Genomic DNA, 21,401 nt, shown 5'->3' with positions numbered 1-21,401 from the left:
AGCTAAAGGATGCCTCATAGTCTGTTAAACAGCTAACATTATATACGCGCATAGTATAGTTTACATGCTTATAACAATTCTTGCTTTCTAACAATTAGAGGTTTAGCCACCACAAAGAACAGTTGCTGAAAAAATAAATCCCAGGAGGAGATATACATGTAAATAGGGTGTGGGATAAAGGGGAATTCAGGGAACAAGGGGTTGTGAGGTGGAGGTCATGTGCCATGATGTGGGGATGAGGGGTCAAGACCCAAGGTGATAGTACAGTAGTCAGCTCTTGAGCCTAAGGAGACCGTGAAACGGGAAATATTTGGTAGGCGACTACAATGTCAGTCTGGCAGCCAGGAGCGGGTCACACAGGCCTGAGGGCTAGACTCAATGTCAGTCGCAGTAATACCAAAACAAATGACAGATAAGAATATCACAGTCTAAGGTTGTGAATTAGGTGATTTCAAGTGGTGGGTAGATGGAAAGTCACAAGTGAGCAAGGGGATCTTAAATGTCTGATTTGCCAGGTGAAAACCAAAAAAATCAGGCTGTGGACACTTGTTAAATGGAGCAAGTAAAAACAAAATGGTGGATGAATCTGACAGGTCAGAAACTATCATGTGACAGACAAAAACTTTTACAACAGTTTTCACATGTTAAATGTTGACTTGAAAGTGTCACTCAAATATTGTTACACTGGCAGATTGAGAAAAGAAAGTTCACATAGTAGCAAGACTTTTAATAGAGCATAAAATACGTAAAAAATCATAAAAATCAATACACCAATAATCCTTGAATCACCAAGCTGAGCATGTTTCTCTCAGCCCAACTTTCAATGTCTGAAAAACAACCTCCCAACTAGTTTTGTAGTTTAGCATACATGCCTCAAAGCTATTTTCAATTTCAGATGCCTCTAATTTTAGCTAGCAGTCCCTAGTGCAGGATCTTATTCATTGTCCTTTCAATAGCTATATACATGACATCTAGTGGTCAACATTTATACTGCAGCCAACACCACTAAAGCATTTATCTGATCGATATTTGTGGGATATTGTTGAGTGCAAATTAGCTGCTGTATTCCTCCACATTACAGTGATGGTCACACTTTAAAAACATTTTGGGGTATTTTGAAGTTGTGAGAGGTGCTGTATAAATACAAATGAACTATTTTCTTATTTCACTTTGTACAGTTTTATGCAGTTTGAATCAAATTTCCTTAATCTACATCTGCTAATGTTTGGTATGTACTCACCCCACGTGGGCATTAATACATTTCCTACTTTAAACAATAACTACATTAAAAACGTACATATTGGCTGTAAAACACTTTGAGACATCCTGAGGTTGTGAAAGATATTACATAATGGAGGTCTTCTTTAATATGACCTGAAAGTTATTCTATTTATCCACAACTAGGTGCAAATCCCCAGGCAATCTGTTTAAGCTCTTTCTGCATTGGCTTTTACTGCTGAATACCTGAGCTTTGTTTATTTCCATTGTTGATATTGAGGATAGAACGGCCATGTAGTAGCAAGACTTTTAATGTAGCAAAAAATAGATAAAAATATCATTAAAATATCATAAGTCACAGCTAATGAGATTTTGGTCACTCATTAATACCAGTCCAAGATGTCAGTTACCTCTTACAGCATCCCTAATACTCTGGGTCAGAAAGTAGGCATGTATTACATTCAGACTCTAGATCACAAGGACATTTTTGACGTACTGTTGTGAAAAAGCTGCAACATTGTGTGAAGAAATTTCCAAATTCTCATTAGAAGTTTGTTTGTGCCCATCACTGCCTTCTGTTAGTCTGTGTCACAACTCCAGGACACAAATATGCTGGCTAGAATCCTAGCTGTTGATGCTTTAAGACCCATGTCCTGACTCTTCCCTTCCCCTTCAGGTACTACTGCACAAAATTGGTGCTCGGGTATGTTGGATTGCATACTATTAAAGAAGAAATACTGCAGCTTAGACAATGGAAAAATATTATACTATAAGAGGTAACTGACATCTTGGACTGGTATTGATGAGTGACCAAAATTTCATTATCTGTGATTTATGATATTTTATCTATTTTCTGCTATATTAAAAGTGTTGCCACTACATGGTCTTTCTATCCTCAATACCAACAATGGAAATAAACAAAGCTCAGGTATTTGGCATTGCACCAGCTTTTTGTGCATAAACCCACTAAGGGGTAAGTGAAGCAGGGTACTACTTTATACCAGAGAGGACAAAAGATTGCACAAAGGATACAACCAGGTTTAAGTTATTGAACATTCCACCATCTGCTCCATTTACCGGTTTTGTGAAATCTCTGTATTTTTCCCTTACCATAAGGTGGTCCAGCCCCTTTAATACTCTCAGCTGTTAATATGTGTACAAAAGTTCATAACAAAACAATAACTTTGATTTCACTGCATTGAACATTGTAGCTGTGCAGTGAAATTATTTTCAGAAACAAAAAAATTATGCTTTAAATATTCTGTTTATCAGCTGTTCAGTTATATCAGACCATGAGCACTTTGAAAGTATTTCCAATTTAATATCATTAATTGCTGAACTGATGGTGTGTAAATTAATATTGCTATGTAATTCACAAATTTTCTGTGCACATTTGTTGGGGCACTCAGTGCAGTGTAATGTAAAGTTCTTCTGCACTAATTTAAACTATCTTATTTTTCTTCTAGTTTTATTTCGCATGTATGACACTAATGGAGATGGGAAAATCACCTTGGATGAATTAAGAGAGGTATGTTTTAAATTCACAATTTAAATTCAAAGTATTTAAAGGCGAATGTTATGGCATTTAATGCCATATAATTTCTACCAATATATGTAATACAGGATGCCTGAAGGGATGGCACTACTAAGCCCAAAAGGCAAGTCAATTAAGCCAACCAAAATCATTAGTAGGTTATTATTTGTAAACTGCAAAGACCTGTCTTGTATCTTATTTATACTACACACCATAGTGTTACATATGGGCACAAAATACTAATTATTTTATGTCAAATTATTGCTCTCTCTTGGAATAATTAAAGGTGGGGAAGAACTGAGCTCAGTCATAGGAATTTACAATCTTATAGATAGGGTTCTTCATCGGCGAGTGTGGTAAATAACTGAATGCAGCATGCTGCAGTAAATAACTAAATATACCGTTCAGTAAGCTGGGACAACATTCACCCAGAGAACAGACAGGACCAATCAGAAGGGATAGCAGTAACAAAAAAGGTGAGACTAAGAGAACTGGGGGCAACAGCAAGGAAAACAGGCCAGTGGAAGTAGAATCACCAGCAAGAAGGATAGCAGGGAAAACAGAGACAACCAAATGGACAGGGTAGAAGAGGCAGAGGCAAAACAAGAGGGAGAAGCCAAAAGGAAGAGATGAGGATGTTAAGGGAATTAGGCTGGAAGGGGAAAATTATAACAACTATGGACCCAATGGGTGAGCTCAATGATGAGAATAAGAGAAACAAAACAGAAGGAAATAGGGTGCTCATGAGGACGACAAGCTAGGAGTCTGCATAAAAGGAAGAAAGGCAACAAACATTGAACAAAGTAGGAGAAAGAGCATCATTAATGAGGAGATGATGGGAAGAAGTGGGGCAATAACCAGAGTTAAAAGCTGGAAGGAAGAATAACCATGATGAGAAAAAGGTAAAGTGATGATGGACAGAAAGGAGGACAACAACAAGAGTCACGGCCGGAAGAGAAAGGTGCCAACTGGAAAGACAAGCTGGATGGCAGTGAGGCAACAGTAAGAAATATTAGTGAAGCCAATGCTGGAGTTAGAAAATTCCAAAGTCTTGGAAGTAGAAAACAAATAATCCCACATCTAAATCACAAAACATGACAAACTATTACAAAATCAGTTTTGGAATACCATTCACCTTTGTACTTGTTGTTGTGGACCTTCAGCCCCTATACCACAATTGGCTGTAAAACTATTACACACACAACCCTGACTTGGAACTATATAGCCATTCCTTCACTGTCACTGGGTCAAAATCCCTGAACTCCTTCTTTAACGGCACTGCGGGTGTACCTACACCAGATGGACTGCAGTGTTTCAAGAATGCAGTTCACCTTCACCCTCAAGGACAATTAGGGGTGGGCAATAAATGTTGATCTGCCGGCGTTGCTCACGTCCCAAGAAGAAATTTTTTAAAAACATATTTTACTGTGACATTGCTTCTGGCTTAGTGGTCGCACTCTCACCTTTGCATTAGAAATCGCAAATTAGCTGTTGCGTTTCCCTATATTGCAACAGTAACTATACTTCAAAAGTATTTGACTGGCTCTGAAGCACTTTGAGTACATGAAAACCCAACATAACTGTGTATTCTATCTTGACACTGTCCATTCAGTATGCAACCGTCTAATGGTAAATGAAAATAATCTTTTAAAATACTTATTACTGTAAAAACAAATGCAATAAGAATGAGTGAATTAAACTCTGCAATTCAGTCAAAAACAGAATTAGCTGGAAAAACTCAGCAGGTCTGGCAGCATCGGCGGAGAAGAAAGGAGTTGACGTTTCGAGTCCTCATGACCCTTCGGCAGAACTAGGTGAATTCAAGGAAGGGGTGAAATATAAGCTGGTTTATTTGGGGGGGGGGGGTGCGTTGGGTGGGGGGAGACAAGTGGAGGGGGTTGGTGTGGTTGTAGGGACAAACAAGCAGTGATAGAAGCAGATCATCAAAAGATGTCACAGACAACAGAACAAAAGAACACAGGTGTCGAAGTTGTCTAAACGAATGTGCTAATTAAGAATGGATGGTAGGGCACTCAAGGTATAGCTCTAGTGGGTGGGGGGAGCATAAAAGATTTAAAAATATTTAAAAATAATGGAAATAGGTGGGAAAAAGAAAAATCTATATAATTTATTGGAACAACACCTCATCTTCCGACTAGGCACTTTACAGCCTTCCGGACTGAATATTGAATTCAACAACTTTAGGTCTTGACCTCCCTCCTCCATCCCCACCCCCTTTCTGTTTCTTCCCCCTTCCTTTTGTTTTTTTCCAATAAATTATATAGAGTTTTCTTTTTCCCACCTATTTCCATTATTTTTAAATATTTTTAAATCTTTTATGCTCCCCCCACCCCCAGTAGAGCTATACCTTGAGTGCCCTACCATCCATTCTTAATTAGCACATTCGTTTAGATAATATCACCAACTTCGACACCTATGTGTTCTTTTGTTCTGTTGTCTGTGACATCTTTTGATGATCTGCTTCTATCACTGCTTGTTTGTCCTTACAACCACACCACCCCCCTCCACTTTTCTCCCCCCCCCACCCCCCCAAACCAGCTTATATTTCACCCCTTCCTTGGATTCACCTAGTTCTGTCGAAGGGTCATGAGGACTCGAAACGTCAACTCTTTTCTTCTCCGCCGATGCTGCCAGACCTGCTGAGTTTTTACAGCTAATTCTGTTTTTGTTTTGGATTTCCAGCATCCGCAGTTTTTTGTTTTTATTTCTGCAATTCAGTCTTTGGATTCAAAGGTAACTTTGAAACCATTAAGTTGATTCTCATGATTTGGAAAAATTCCATCAACGTACTGCCTCAACCTCATCATTAGATTATTATTCTTTGTAATACAAACTTAAATCTGTATTGCCTACTTTTTATGCAGATTATAGATGATCTGTTATCCAAGACATCAAGCACAGAAAAGACTTCCTCATCAATTGCAGATGCTGCAATGTTGGAGGCTGAAACCATCTGCGTAGGACAAATGGTTTGTGACATTCATCCAGTTATGTTATTTTAATATTTGATTCCTTTTCCATCCAAACCACTCTCTTCACAATTATAATTTGTAATAACTTGTAGATCACACATAGAGGCAGCAGGAATCAACTGTGATTTCTTTGTGACATATCGGTGAGGCTGTTATGATGGATAGCAGTCAAGACTAAACAGGATTATCAAACTATACACTCCAGACATGTATTCTATTTATGGAGGGTATTTAGGATCTCTGAGCGAAGAATACATGTATGTTTGTGTACACTGAACTATTCTACATTGTTGAGAGATTACTTGAATTTAGTGCTTAAAATGCAAAAAATCTTTGAACGTAATCTTAAAAGATTTATGAACCTATATAACTGATAGCATTACATGCTTAATAATAGCTGATAATGGCTTTTTGTACTGGGGTGTCTACAGAAGGAATTTTTAGATTGATATACACCAGCCTATCATTATGTTAAAGAGGTGTTGAATGTTTTAATACAGAAGGTCTGTAGGCAATTTTAACAACAGGAATTGCATGACTTCAAATAGTTGGAGATCTGCCCATTTGATGGCAAAATTCCCCACTAGTAAAGATTACAACATTTATTTTCTTTTACGGCTTGCGGTGTTAAAAGCTTTTTATGTTTGATGTTTTTGTTTGTTTTTTTTATGGGGAGACTGACTGACTGTAATTTTTCATTTCCGCATTCATTGGCCTGCAAGTTCCCCTCCTTTAAAATGAATAGGTCTTATTTGGAGGCTGGCCAACATAGAAATAGAAAATACAGCCATTATTTTTCAGGTATTTTCTTTTACAGAATATTTTGGGTCTATCTTGCACTTAGGATAGAGACTCCTCCTCTGCATTTACCTCTCTTGGTGTGGGGGAGTGCTTAGTGTGTGCTGAGAGATGGCACAAAGGGATTAACAATAGTGAACACTCGGGAGTACATTTGGGATCCTGTAGCCTCCCCTTACACTGATTTTACAAAGAATTGCCATTTAACGAAATATAAATGTGTGGCTGATGGTAAATAATTTGTAGCACAAAGAGATGTTGCAGAGACATAGGATTGGTCTGGCTGATATTTTATATAACCTTGGCATTCATTTTAACATAACGGTTGATGATAATTCTCCTCTTCATCTGTGTTCATCCAGTGTAGGATGTAGACCACTTCATGCCTTTTCCTTGAGGGATTTCTGCCATATACTAGCACTCTGGAAAGGCATGTTGTTGATAATGGCTGACCATAGGAATCTTGCCTGCTCTTACCACCCACCATGGGTGTATTGGAAGAATTAACAGATTAATTATCAACCTGCTTGGCCATGTCATGAACACATTGGTGATACTTGGTACATGGAATATGTTTAACACAATGGCTGTGATCTTTTAAAGGGATAACACAGCAGTCTACCAATGTAAGGTATCACTGCATAATTTAAAATATTTAGTCTTCAGAGGAGATTGATGTAATCAATCAAGTAAAATTTCCTTATAACTATTTGCAACTTAAGTATGTGCCACTGAAACCTTAATCCATACCTTTTTCACATTGAGACAAGACTTCTCCAATTTTCTTCCCAGCCTCCCATTTCTATTGTCCTTAAACTACAAATAATTCAAAACACCATGAGCCACATTCACAGCTTTGCAAAGACTACTTCACCCGAATCAATGTCAACTCTTGCGTACCTCCACAATCCTCTCCAGTTGCACACATCTTTTACGTTCTGACACAAACCTACTTCCAGTTTACCACTCCCTCTAAAGCACTGGTCACTGCTCCTACATCCAGCCGTGCCCAACCTTCTGAAATTATTTTCCTCAGTATCTGCACTGCTACCTTGCTTTCTCTCTTTAAAATCTCCTAGAGACAGTATTGTTATGTTAACTTCCCTTCTTCCTTCTTTTTTGATATTCACCATGTAATGTTACAGATAGCTCCTATAGAAGTGTAAGTTAATGCATTTTGATACGAATTGTTCTCTGCAACTGTATGCCCTTATAAAAAGGACTTGAGAAATAGAGCTGTCTGAGTGGAATACGGTGAAATCTTTTCACAATGAAATAACAGTGTACCTTGTTTTGGGGACCTTGGGCAAACTGTAAACCTTGCACTTAATCCAAAATATGCATTTTAGAATGTTTGAGGATTGACACCAATAATCTACCAATATAGTTTCTTACTGCATAAACTCAGCTAGATGTACCCTAACTTTGCGGACTGGATTACTTTGTTAACTGCATTATACAAATTTCAATTAAAATAGTTACTCCATTCCCTGTCTTAATCTCCTAGTGTGTCAACATGCAGCACAGATTAGATGTAAATATGTAGAGGAGGCCTTTAAGTGCCAGTAAGTGATATTTCCAACATTCCTTTCTCTGTATGTTTCACATAGCACAGGCTAACTGCATCAAAACAGCTGAAGACCAGTTTGAAGGATAGCCTGCAGACAGCCACTGAAATCAGAACTATTCTGGCAAATTTCTGATGCAAAAAATGGATTTGGATTTACGTAGTGCCTTTCACATCCCGAAAATACATTAAAGTTCTTCACAATCAATAAATTACTTCTGCAGGGTAGTCGGCTAAAGCAATGTAGGTAAATGCAAAAGCCAATCTGTACAGGATAGGATCCAACAAAAATAGTGAGGTAAATGACCAGGTAGCGGCATGGATTTTGCTGTGTGCAGCGACAGAACAGCTTTTTGCTATTCACTTCGGGTACACTTGCTACAGGCATTTAATGGGCTCGTTAGCAATTACTTCCAGTCATTGGCATCTTTTTGAATTTGGCACCTTCCACAGTGAATCTGTGATGTTTTTGAAACCAACCAGATTGAGAATCCTCACTGAGACATGCAGACTGCAAAGTAGGTTAAAAAAGGGAAATATAAATTAAATATAAATCATTATACAGGGAGCTAAATAAAGATTGGAGCATACGCATGGGATTAAGGGAATGATGGGAAAACAGAAAAACAATTAAAATGTTATTTTTAAATCTACATTAATTTTCTTTTGCTAGAACGAGACTCCAAATTTATAAAGTTAACTTTTCAGGGGAAGGGAGGCTGTTCAGCAGTACTTATCACTTATTATACCATTAAAAACTCCTAAATGTACAAGGCCTAATTTTTCCATCTGTCTTTGGAGCAAGAATAATAGTTAATTAGCCTCTGGCTCAGTGGTGTCATTTTTACACCTAAACCAAAGCTGACACCACTGAAGAGAAGCAGATCAAAACATTAATACTTAACTGTTGTATATAGAATACTTCAATTTTATAGATGTTCAAGGTAAACATCCTTGAAGCAAGCAACATGGTGTCATGTTGTGGGCTACTGACAATTCCTAGAATTGTTTTTTGTTTGGTAAATGGAGAAAAAGAAGAATACATGCTGCTTATCCTCTGTACTAATAAGTGCAGCACTCTGTGGTGTGAGTTATGAACATTACTCATACCCTGTTTTTCTTGTTTTTCTTGTACCTTGTGAAATCAGAACAAACGCATACAACACAGTGCATTAAACAGGCTCTGGGATTAGGAATCTGGAGCAGAAGTGAATGAGATGCGCATTTTTCTGAATCTTCTGCAAGTGGGGAGTTATACCTTATGGCCGGAATTTTCCACTCCCGTTGGCAGCGGGGGTCATGCGGGCGGGGAGTGGGGGGGGGGCAGAAATCGGTTTAACGCCGGCATGAAACCACAGTGGGATATCCAGTGGTGTTGGGCAGATCACATATACAGTTGGAGGCCGGCATGAACCCAATTTGCATCCTGCTAATGGGATACAAGGCAAGGCTCAACCAGAATCACCCCCCCTCCCCCCCCATATTCCATTTACCGTTACACCGGCAGGAAAACACGTCGGCCCAGAACACGTCTGGACAAGCATGAAGTGCAGAAGACAGGATTCGTCCTTAGGGCCTTTCTCAGATCGCGGACATCCGAGGAAATGATGATGCTGGACCCCTACATCTTCCGGACCCTGGAGGAATACGTGCATCACATGCTGGGTGGATCCTCATGCACATGGCTCCACTGTGAAGCAGCCCTCAGAAGGTGGGAGGTCTCCACGCAGCAGCTTCAACTTCACTGAGGCTTCTGAACTTCACTGACTTCACCATGGGCTGGTATGGATAATCAGCGAAGGTGGGGGGCAGTGGGGGGGAAGAGGAAGGTCTAGGTGTGTGTGGGAGAGGAAGATGTACTTTGGCGGATGAGACTGTGATGGTGGTGAACGAAGGTGTCGGGGTGTCGTTGGGAGGGGGTGGGGGATGAAGGTGTTAGGGAATGACGGGAGGGGGAAAGAAGGTATCCAGGTGGAGGAGGGAATATGGGGAAAGGGGTGTGTAACGGGGACAATGCTGCAAGTTGGAAAATAGGTGTAAGGGGGAGGAAGGTGTAAGGGAGGGAGTTTGGAGGTGGGAAGGTGTCTGGAGGGAGGAGTGAGTATGGAGATGAGGGCATTAAAGTGGAGGAAGGAGTAAGGGTGGAGGAAGGAGTAAAGGGCAGATGGAATGTCCAGGTGGAATCAATGGCTGTCTCCTGGGGAGTAAACTCAGGGTGGACGTGTTAGGATGGAATGGTGAGTGTGAGAGGGGGACAGAGTGGGAGGGTGGGAGAGTGGGGGTGCATTGGCACCTGTAGAAGGGGCAGCGAGGGTGGTTGGTGGGGACACGGAGGCAAACACGGACCCAGTGGGTGGGAAGGAGGAGGTAGGGGAGGTCAAGGTGGATGGGAGTGGAATTTTCATGAAGGTAGGGAGCATGCACATTCACCTAGACATTCTTGAAGGAGAAGGGTTCGGGCTGTAGGGTAATGGTGGGGAAGTCGAAGGTGATGCCAGGTGGGTCGACTGTGATGGGGAAAAAGACATGGGTGACTGGGAGAGGGGAAAGGACGGGGGAGATTACAAGAAACTTGACCACAACCATGTTTTCAAATCAAAAATGAGCGGAGCACATGGACGGGCACAGATGCTGCATGGAACTGTGATCAGAGGGTGGGTGGAGATACAGGTCAGCTCAGATGGACAACTGAAAGAGAACCCCAGCAGGCAGCATTGAAAATGCTCGGGAGAGTGAGATGAGTTTGAAGGATGAAGACTCCGCGTGCATGCAAGAATGTTTGCACAAGGCTCTGAAAGGCCCTGCCACACACACACTTCTCCCTCCACAATCCAACTGGTCCAGCTGTGTGCAGCTGAACTGCTGGTGGGGATGGGTGGGGGCCGGTGAATGCAGGAGGAGGACTTGCAAAGCCTGTAAGTGAAGCTGAAAGACAACATTACACATTTTACAGTGAAAGTGAATATATTTTCAGATTATAAAGTGACAAGATGTATTCACCCATACAACCACTTGTGATCAGAATTTCTTAACTTTTCCAGGTGCTGCTCTGACGTTGGTAGCAGGGGTAGAGACAGCATGTATAATTGTTGGCCCTGTTGCCGCTAATGACTTCGGTGTGCGTCGTCTGGAGAACAGAGGCCTTGAGGACCCCGGCTTGCTTTGGCTGTCCTCCTGTGGACCAGCTGCTCCCTCTGCACTGACAGAGGATGAGGTTGCGGGGGTCACAGGCAAAAGGCACTCAGAGGGAGCAGACAACCTCTGAGATTCATGAGTGGATGACGCAGGGGTACCCAGCTGCCACTCTTCTTCCCTTTGGGGCCTGAGGGCCCTGGCCTGACTCTTTGAGGGGAAGGAGCACCTGGAGGGATGGCTAGGTGTCCTGTTTCCCGCTTGCATTACCACTGCAGGAACTCACCCATGGCTACCATGCTGGAGTGCAGGTCTGCACACGTCTCCACATTCTGCTGGACCAGGTTCTCCATAACATCCGCCATCCTTCTCGTAGAGTACTCCATGTGTGCACATATGGGCACCACTTCATCAGAGAGGAGGTGGACGCAACTCCTCCGACTCGCATGTCACTCTGTTGAGGGCTCCCAACAGCTCTGCATGATGTTCCCCCACCTTCTATTGACTCTCCAGAATGAGTTGGAAGGACGAATCCAGAGGCTCGTCATCTGACTCGGACCTCACAGATGCCTCTTCCCCAGCAGTCCTCCGAGTGCTGGGGAACTCAGCTGAACTTGCCTCCTCCTGTTGCGCCCCCTTGTCTGTGCAGTGACCACCAGATTGTGAACCCGAGCCTGCTCTCGATCTAGGACCGACTGAGGTGTGTCTCTGCGCTGGTGGAGGGTGTGGGTAAGCGCTGTGACCGGTCTTCCAGGTTGTTTATTTCCAGCTCTTCAATAGAGGAGGTGTCCTCTTGGCTGGAGGTGAGGATGTGGATGGAGCTGAGGGACTGGCTGGCTGATGGCATTGGTCATTTGGCAGAGCTCCCTGTGAACCAAAGTAGAGATAATTAGTGCATGGGAGCACAGTCAAAAGCAGGAGAGAGAGCACTCACAGTTGCATTGAGAGAGAGAGATGATGTGGTGCAGGATCCTCACTTGGGTGCACACCACCAACCTCACCGTTGCCACAGGCAAAGTCCACAGACCAGTCAGCGCAATGGCACTCTCCTCAAAGTAAGTAAGGGGCCTAATGTTGGCCTCTCCACCCTCAGTTTGGGACCTCTCCCTTCATTTGTAAGCCAGCTTCTCCAGCGTGAAAACTGATGCAGAGTATACGTGAGCAGGACGCATGCCATGCCAGATGATAAGGATGCATGGAATGTTTGTGTGGTGAGCAGAGCCATGGATGGGATGAGGATGTGAGCTCGAGAGGGTATGAGCCTGATGGAGATGTGAGGGTATGTGTGAGAGTTAGTGGTGTTGGTCCTTGAGGTGTGAGATCCCTGTGGATGTGTGATGGGTTTGGGAGTGTGTGTTGAGAGTGATGAGGTAATTGACTTACCCTGGCAGAATGGATGAGAGCATTCATCCTATCCCTGCACTGGAAGGCTGACCTCCTCTGTGCTCCGTTGGTACTGACTGCCACTGCCACCACCTCCCAGGCTGGATTGGTAACTCTGGTGGACCTCCTGCAGCTAGAGGAGGGGTAGAGGAGTTTGCGGCAGCCTTCCATTGTGTCCAGCAGGCGCCCCAGAGAGAGGGCTGCCATCACCTTTGCTTTTGGAGCCACCTGTGACCTGGAGCAGTCCTAGATTGTAGACATGAAGTAGGCTGCACTCTGGTGTGCTTTAAATATGGCGCCCAGAGTGAGGAAGCGCTGAGGTCACAGTGTGGCGGGCAAATCTGAGCCCACCTGTCAGCGATCCGGCGTGTTCCTGTGAATGCAATGGGGCGGGATCCGCCAGAAAGGGAACAAACTGGCATGAAAATCCACCATTGAGGCCAGTGGGTAAAACTACACTTAGTGCAAATTTGGGATGATTCCGCCCTGCATCTGTTTGGACGTTAGGGGTTTTGGATTTCCCTAAGGTGGCAGAGCCTGGTGTGAAATCCTTTGTGGGTGGAGTTATGTCACATATACAGGTTATCCAAAAAATTCAGTGTGGTTCACATGAGCTTTCCCAGATCTCTCAGAATCTGCGCTAGAGTGGCACCACTCTCAAAACTGGCCCCGAAATCATCACCATTGGGAGTGTCCACTAATTACATTCTTTGTAGATTTTGAGGAGCCTTCAGAAATTAAGCTGGATCTTTCAGGTGCATAGACACTAACTGAAAGGTTTTGAATATTTTTTCTTAAGTTTACCATTAAGGAACCTGACAACTGTAGCCCAATCTAACTAGAAAATACTGTAATTTACGACCAAGTTACTCATAGTTGGTGAATTCATTTATTTAAAATGCTTATTTTTTGTGATAAACCCATTTTCAAATCAAACTTCAAGTTACCACTGTAAATATATCATTGAATATTTTTTGCCCAAGTTGGGTGGGAGGCAGCTCAAAGTGGAGCATAAACTAGCTGGGCCAAATGGCCCACTTCTGAGCTGTAAATTCTATGTAACTATATGTAAATGACACAGAATCAGACTCTTCAATCCAGCTGATTTATAGTCCACTTTAAGCTCCCTCTCCTACTGAATCTTGGTCCAAACATGCACAAGAGAGCTGAATTCCAGAAGTGAGGTGAAAGTGACTGTCCTTTACAGGAGATCCTTAGGGCAGTGTCCTTGGCCAAGCCATCTTCAGCTGCTTCATCAATGATCTTCCCTCCATCTTATTATCATAAGTGAAGATGTTCACTGGTGATTGCACAGGGTTCAACTACTTAAATTACTACTGAAGCAGTCTGTGTGGGCATGCAGCAAGACCTGGACAGAATTCAGGCTTGAGCTGATAAGTGGCAACTAGCATTTGTGCCACACAAGTGCTAGGCAATGGCCATCTCCATCAAGAGAGAATCTAACCATCTCCTCTTAATGTTCCATGGCATCACCATTGCTGAATCCCCCCACCATCAATATCCTCAGGGTTACCATTGACAGAATCTTAATTGGACCAGCCATATAAATACTGTGGCTACAAGAACAGGCCAGAGGTTGGTAATTCTGTGGTGACTAACTCACCTCTTGACTCCCCAACGTCTGTTCACCATTTATAAGACGCAAGTCCTGAGTTTGATGGAATACTCCCTGCTTATCGAGATGAGTGCAGCTCCAACAACATTCAAGACGATCGACACCACCCAAGACAAAGCAGGCCACTTGATTTGTACTCCATCCATGAATTTAAACATTCAATGCATTAACCACCAGTGCGCAGTAGCAGTTGTGTACACCAAATGCAATATGCACGGCATTAACTCGCCAAGGCTCCTTTGACTGCACCTTCCAAACCTGTGATCTCTACAATATGGAAAAATAAGGGCAGCAGATGCATGGAAACGTCCAGGTCATACAACAAACTGACTTGGAACTATATTGTCATTCCTTCAACATCACAGGGTCAAAATCTTAGAACTCCCTCCTAAATAGCACTATGGGTGCACCTAAACCATATTGACTGTAGCAGTTCAAGAAGGCAGCTCACCACCACCTTCTCAAGGGCAGATAGGGATGGACAATAAATCCTGGCTCTACCAGCGAAGTCCAAATCCCATAAATTTAAATTTTTAAAAATCTGTGTTGGTGTTTATCCTGTACATGAGCAAACATCACATGTAGCCATGCTAATCCCATGTCTTTTCATCCCCCTTTCTGCCAGCCACCTGTCCATATGCTGTTATTAAGATTTGACATGGTCCATGCTTCAATCACTAAATCCAGTTGTGTATTCCACAACTTCACAATCCTCTGCACATTTCTTCTCCTCAATATTAAATGTAAGAGATTTAGGATGGCGTCTCTGTTTCCCTCATTATAGACCTTTCAATCTCTGAAAACATTCTGTTTCTGTTAATTGTGTCCCATTACTTCATAATTTGCATCAACAACTATTCTTCAAAAGAACTTCAATGGCTGTAAAGGACTTTGGGGGTGTACCGCAAGTGTGAAAGTTGCTATAAAAATGCAAGATTTTCTTTTTCTGCACCTCTATTAAAATCCCCATAATCTCCTATGTTTTAATGAAAACAGCTCCAGTTTTTCCAAGGGCAGTTTGGAAGAACCAATGCTCTCTGCTGTAATGCCGCTCTGCAGTTAGGACAATTATCCATCAATCCTGCCAGATTGAGTTTAGTGGATTTTCAGTATCAAGAATTTCATTTATTTTGGCATGGTATCAGGACCCATCACGCTCAGGGGTTGCAGGCTTCTGCATGTCATATAATCTTTTCATCAGACTCTACCACCTTATTTTCCTTTTGACTTCAAAGTTCTTTGTAAATCTGAATATTTGGATGACAGTGCCTTTTTTAAGAAGACGTTTATCTATTCGGGTAGTAACACCTTTTTCACTATCACAGCTCTCTTTACGAGTGGTATTGATGGAAAACTTTGTGCAAGTAACTTGGAAGGTGCAAAACCAATGCAGCTCAGCAAAATGTCTTCAATGTTATTGGGCACTTCCCTGAGACAGCATGTTGTCTCATTGCTCTGGAAACTATAATTACAAATATTTGATAGTAATGGACGGCAGATTGAGGCAAGGAAGACACTGACTCTAACTGACATAGAGTGCCATTCAATTAAATCATATATATTGAATTGAAACTGTCCAACCTTAGAACCAAAAATTGACCAGCTTGCCAGAAATGTTAAGTCAAACAAATTCGACAATGTTTACATTGTAAATGGAAAAATAACAAAAATGACCTAAAGCATGTTTGCAAGCAACAAACTAATTCGCTTACAAGAAACAAAATTGAGATTATAAATACACAATGATTATTACTTAGAGTGTGTTCAGAAGTCACATGAATAAAATAGCATGGTAAAAGTCTCAAGATATTCCGCTGCAACAGTTTAAAGGGGTAACTAGAATTGGGTTCAATGTATGAAAGGGATTGACAGTAAAGAACACTTGCATGCATAAAGAACACCAAAGCAAGTAGAAAAACCCTTATTCTAGAGGCTAGTAGAAGTAGTTATGCACCAAAAATGGTCAACAATTTACAAATTAACATATTTATATGCTTTGTTGAGACGAAAATTTGGTTTGATATTGCTACAAGAGCAGGTCAAAGTTGATCTCTATATGATTCCTAAAGCCCCTCCACCACTTACAAGGCACAATTTAGGAATATGATGGAATGTTCTCCACTTGCTGGATCAACTTAGCTCCAACAACATCTTGATACCATCCCAGGACAAAACAGTCCACAATTCACCTTATAGCCTAAACATCCACCCTCTCCAAACACCTGTGTACTATGGCTACACTGTGCACTGCAGCACTCGCCAAAATTTTGTACAGCAGCACCTCCCAAAATAAAGATCGCCACCAAATGAAGGAACAAGAGCAGGTGTATGGGAACACCATTGCCTCCAAGTTATACATCATGTTGATTTGGACAGACATCATCCATCGTTGGGTGAAAATCCTGGATTCTTTACCGAACAGGATTATGGGAGTATCTTCAAGACAGACCGCAATGGTTCAGCTCACCACTACCCAGAACAATTTCTCAGCAACACCCACATCCCCAGAATTAATTTTAGAGATGCACGATGTAAATTCTCCAAGCACTGGCATGTCAAGTAATTATAGGGCTTTTTAAATTTGTTCATGGGATGTAGGCGTTGCTACCAAGGCCAGCATTTATTGCCCATACCTAATTGCCCTTGAGAAGGTGGCGGTGAGCTGCCTTCTTGAACTGCTGCAGTCCATGTGGTGTATGTACACCCACAGTGCTGTTAGAGAGGGAATTCCAGGATTTTGTCTCAGCGACAGTGAAGGATCAGCGATATATTTCCAAGGCAGGATAGCGTGTGGCTTGGAGGGAAACTTGCAGGTGATGGTGTTCCCATGTATCAGTTGCCCTTGTCCTTCTAAATTGTAGCGGTCGTGGGCTTGGAAGGTGCTGCCTAAGGAGCCTTGGTGAGTTCCTGCAGTGCATCTTGTAGATGGTACACACTGCTGCTACTGTGCGTCGGTGGTGGAGGGAGTGAATGTTTGTGGATGAGGTGCCAATCAAGCAGGCTGTTTTGTCCTGGATGATGTCAAGCTACTTGAATGTTGTTGGAGCTGCACTGGTCCAAGCAAGTGGAGAATATTCCATCACACTCCCTAATTTGTGCCTTGTAAATGGTGGACAGGCTTTGGGGAGTCAGAAGGTGAGTTACTCGCCACAGGATTTCTAGCCTCTGACCAGCTCTTGTAGCCACAGTATTTATACGGCTAGTCCAGCTCAGTTTCCAGTCAATGGTAATCCCTCAGGATGTTGATAGCGGGGGATTCAGTGATGGCAATGTCATTGAATATCAAGGGGTGATGACTAGATTCTCTCTTGTTGGAGATGGTCCTTGCTTGGCACATGTATGGTGTGAATGTTACTTGCCACTTGTCAGTCCAAGCCTGGATATTGTCCAGGTCTTGCTGCATTTGGACCTGGACTGCTTCAGCATCTGATGGGTTCACGAAAGGCGCTGCAAATTGTGCAATCGTCAGCGAACATTCCCACTTCTGACCTTATGATGAAAGGAAGGTCATTGTTGAAGCAGCTGAAGGTGGTTGGGCCTAGGGCCCTGAGGAACTCCTGTAGTGATATCCTGGAACTGAGATGATTGACCTCCAACCACCACAACCATCTTCCTTTGTGCTAGATATGACTCTAACCAGTGCAGCATTTTCCCCCTGATTCCCATTGACTCCAGTTTTGCTAGGGCTCTTTGATACCACACTCAGTCAATTGCTGCCTTGATGTCAAGGCCAGTCACTCTCACTTCACCTCGGGAGTTAAGCTCTTTTGTCCATGTTTGAGCCAAGGCTGTAATGAGGTCAGGAACTCAGTGGCCCTGGTGGAACCCAAACGAGCATCAGTGAGCAGGTGATTGTTAAGCAAGTGCCGCTTGATAGCCCTGTTGATGGTCCCTTCCAACACTTTACTGATGATTGAGAGTAGACTGATGGGGCAGTAATTAGCCAGGTTGGATTTGTCCTGATTTTTGTGCATGGGACACACCTGGACAATTTTCCACATTGCTGGGTAGATGTCAGTGTTGTAACTCTTTCGAGTAGATGTCAGTGTTGTAGTTACACTGGAACAGCTTGGCTTGGGTCGTGGTAAGTTCTGGAGCACAAGTCTTCAGTACTATTGCCAGATTATTATTAGGGCCCGTAGCCTTTGCAATATTCAGTGGCTTCAGCCGTTTCTTGATATCACGTGGAATGAACTGAACTGATTGAAGACTGGCATCTGTGATCCTCGGGACCTCCAGAGGAGACCAAGATGGATCATCCAATCTGGCTGAAGATTGTTGCAAATGCTTTAGTCTTATCTTTTGCACTGATGTGCTGGGCTCCCCCATCATTGAGGATGGGGATATTTGTGGAGCCTACTCCTCAAGTTGTTTAATTGTCCATCATTCACGACTAGATGTGGCAGGACTGCAGAGCCGAGGTCTGAACTGTTGACTGTGGAACTGCTTAGCTCTGTCTATCACTAGCTACTTATGCTGTTCGGCATGCAAGTAGTCCTGTGTTGTAGCTTCACGAGGTTGACACCTCATTTTTAGGTATGCCTGGTGCTGCTCCTGGCATGCTCTCCTGCACTCTTCATTGAACCGGAGTTGATCCCCTGGCTTGGTGGTAATGGTAAAGTGGGAGATATGCCGGGCTATGAAGTTACAAATTATAGTGAGAACAATTCTGCTGCTGCTGATGGCCCATAGTGCCTCATAGTTGCCCAGCCTCGAGTTGTTAGATCTGTTTGAAATCTATCCCATTTAGCACAGTGGCAGAGCCACACAATACAGTAGAGGGTATACTCAATGTGAAGACAGGACTCCACCATGGTCACTTCTACTGATACTGCCATGGGCAGATGCATCTGCGGCAGGCAGGTCGGTGAAAACCAAGTCAAGTATATTTTTCCCTCTTGATTCCCTCACCGCCTGTCGATGTTGAGGAAACCCATGGAAACTTCCTCCTGACTGTATACCACTGTCCCGCTACCTCTGCTGGGTTTGTCCTGCTAGTGGGAGAGGACATTGTTTTTTTCATTCACAGGACGTGGGCTTCGCTGGCTGGGTCAGCATTTATTACCCATCCCTAGTTACCCTTGAGAAGATGGTGGTGAGCTGCTTTCTTAAACCGCTGCAGTCCATATGATGTAGGTACACCCACAATGCTGTTAGGAAGGGAGTTCCAGGGTTTTGACCCAGCAACAGTGAAGGAACAGCGATATATTTCCAAGTCAGGATGGTGAGTGACTTGGAGGGGAAGTCGCAGATGGCAGTGTCTATCTGCTGCCTTTGTCCTCCTAGGAGGTAGTGGTCGTGGGTTTGGAAGGTGCTGTCTAAGGACCCTTGGTGAATTCCTGCAGTGCATCTTGTAGATGGTACACACTGCTGCTATTGTGAGTCAGTGGTGGAGGGAGTGAATGTTTGTGGATGTGGTGCCAATTAAGTGGACTGTTTTTTCCTGGACGGTGTCCAGCTTCTTCAGTGTTGTAGGAGCTGCCCTCATCTAAGCAAGTGTTCCATCACACTCCTGACTTGTGCTTTGTAGATGGTGGACAGGCTTTGAGGAGTCAGGAGGCGAGTTATTCATTGCACGATTCCTAGCCTCTGACCTGCTCTTGTAGCCACAGTGTTTATATGGCTAGTCCAGTTCAGTTTCTGGTCAATGGTAACCCCCAGGATGTTGATAGTGGGGGATTCAGTGATGCCATTGAACATCATGGGGTGATGGTTGGATTCTCTCTTGTTGGAGATGGTCATTGCCTGACACTTGTGTGGCGTGAATGTTACTTGCCACTTGTTAGCCCATGCCTGGATATTGTCCAGGTCTTGTTGCACTTGGACATGGACTTCTTCAATATCTGAAGAGTCGCGAATGGTGCTGAACATTGTACAATCATCGGCGAACATCCCCACTTATGACCTTATGATGGAAGGAAGGCTGCTAAAGATGGTGGGGCCTAGGACACTACCCTGAGGAACTCCTGCAGTGATGTCCTGGAGATAAGATGACTGACCTCCAACAACCACAACCATCTGCCTTTGAGCTAGGTATGACTCCAACCCATGGATGGTGATGTCTGGGACGTATTCTGTAAGGTATCATTCCGTGATTATGACTGTGACAGGCTGTTGCTTGACTAGATGGCTCTCCCAATTTTGGCAAAAGCCCCCAGATGTTATTAAGGAGGACTTTGCAGGGTCGACAGGGCTGAGTTTTCTATAGTTGTTTCCGGTGCCTAAGTTGATGCAAGGTGGTCCAGTCCAGTTTCATTCCTTATGGACTTGTTTTTAGTGGTTTGATACAACTGAATGGCTTGCTAGGCCTTTTCAGAGGGCATGTAAGAGTCAACACATTGCTGTGGGCCTGAAGTCACATGTAGGCCAGGCCAGGTAAGGATAGCAGATTTCCTTTCCAAAGGGCATTAATGAACCAGATGGGTTTTTTTTTTACGATAAACAACATGGTTTCTTGGGCATCGTTAGACTTTTAATTCCAGATATTTTTACTGAATTCAAATTCCACCACCTGGCATGGTAGGATTCAAACCTGGGTCCCCAGAGCATTACGCTGGGTCTCTGGATTATTAGTCCTATGACCATACCACTATGTCACCCGGTCCCTCGCTGTAATAAATGGGATTTTAAAAGATATTAAATTAATCTTTCTGATGAAAGTCTTAGCTCTGACCTAACAAAATATGCTCATCTTCATATTAATGTGTCATTTATGTTAATTTTTGATTTTTAAAAATTTCTCCAGGAACCTGATCAAGTGTACGACGGAATAACCTTTAATGACTTCCTTAAGGTCTGTATTTGTTTCCCTTAAACACAAATGAAATTAATATAAAATTTCTGAAGTGAAAGTAGGCCATATGCAAAACTGATAATGTAATACAATGATATCACACTCTACAAATGACTTGATGGATTTCAAGTAACTGCTCGGTCAACCAATTTTATAGAAACAAAATACTGTGCTTGCTGGAAATCTGAAACAAAAACAGAAAATGCTGGAAAAACTTAGCAGGTCTAGCAGCATCTGTGGAGAGAGAAACAGAGTTAATGTTTCAAGTCCATGTGACCCTTCTTCATAGCTAAACAGAAGTAGAAATGTGATGAAATTTATACTGTTTAAGGGAGTAGAGCAGGTGA

At 42.9% G+C, this 21,401-nt stretch overlaps 1 protein-coding gene across 3 annotated transcripts in view; it reads left to right on the top strand.

The window, feature by feature from the left end:
* The window catches only part of tesca (tescalcin a), a 52,803-nt gene that overhangs the window by 16,147 nt on the left and 15,255 nt on the right, over window positions 1-21,401 (top strand). For 2 of the 3 annotated variants that reach the window (XM_041202312.1, XM_041202313.1), the window contains exons 5-7: window positions 2,685-2,746; window positions 5,638-5,742; window positions 21,007-21,054. In XM_041202312.1, coding sequence (XP_041058246.1) covers window positions 2,685-2,746; window positions 5,638-5,742; window positions 21,007-21,054 — 215 coding nt within the window. The remainder of the gene's footprint in view (window positions 1-2,684; window positions 2,747-5,637; window positions 5,743-21,006; window positions 21,055-21,401) is intronic. The other variant, XM_041202314.1, reaches the window with a different exon arrangement.

The sequence above is a fragment of the Carcharodon carcharias genome, chromosome 13, assembly GCF_017639515.1.
Source record: "Carcharodon carcharias isolate sCarCar2 chromosome 13, sCarCar2.pri, whole genome shotgun sequence".
Classification (NCBI taxonomy): Eukaryota; Metazoa; Chordata; class Chondrichthyes; order Lamniformes; family Lamnidae; genus Carcharodon; species Carcharodon carcharias.
This window is presented reverse-complemented; position numbering and strand designations above follow the sequence as displayed.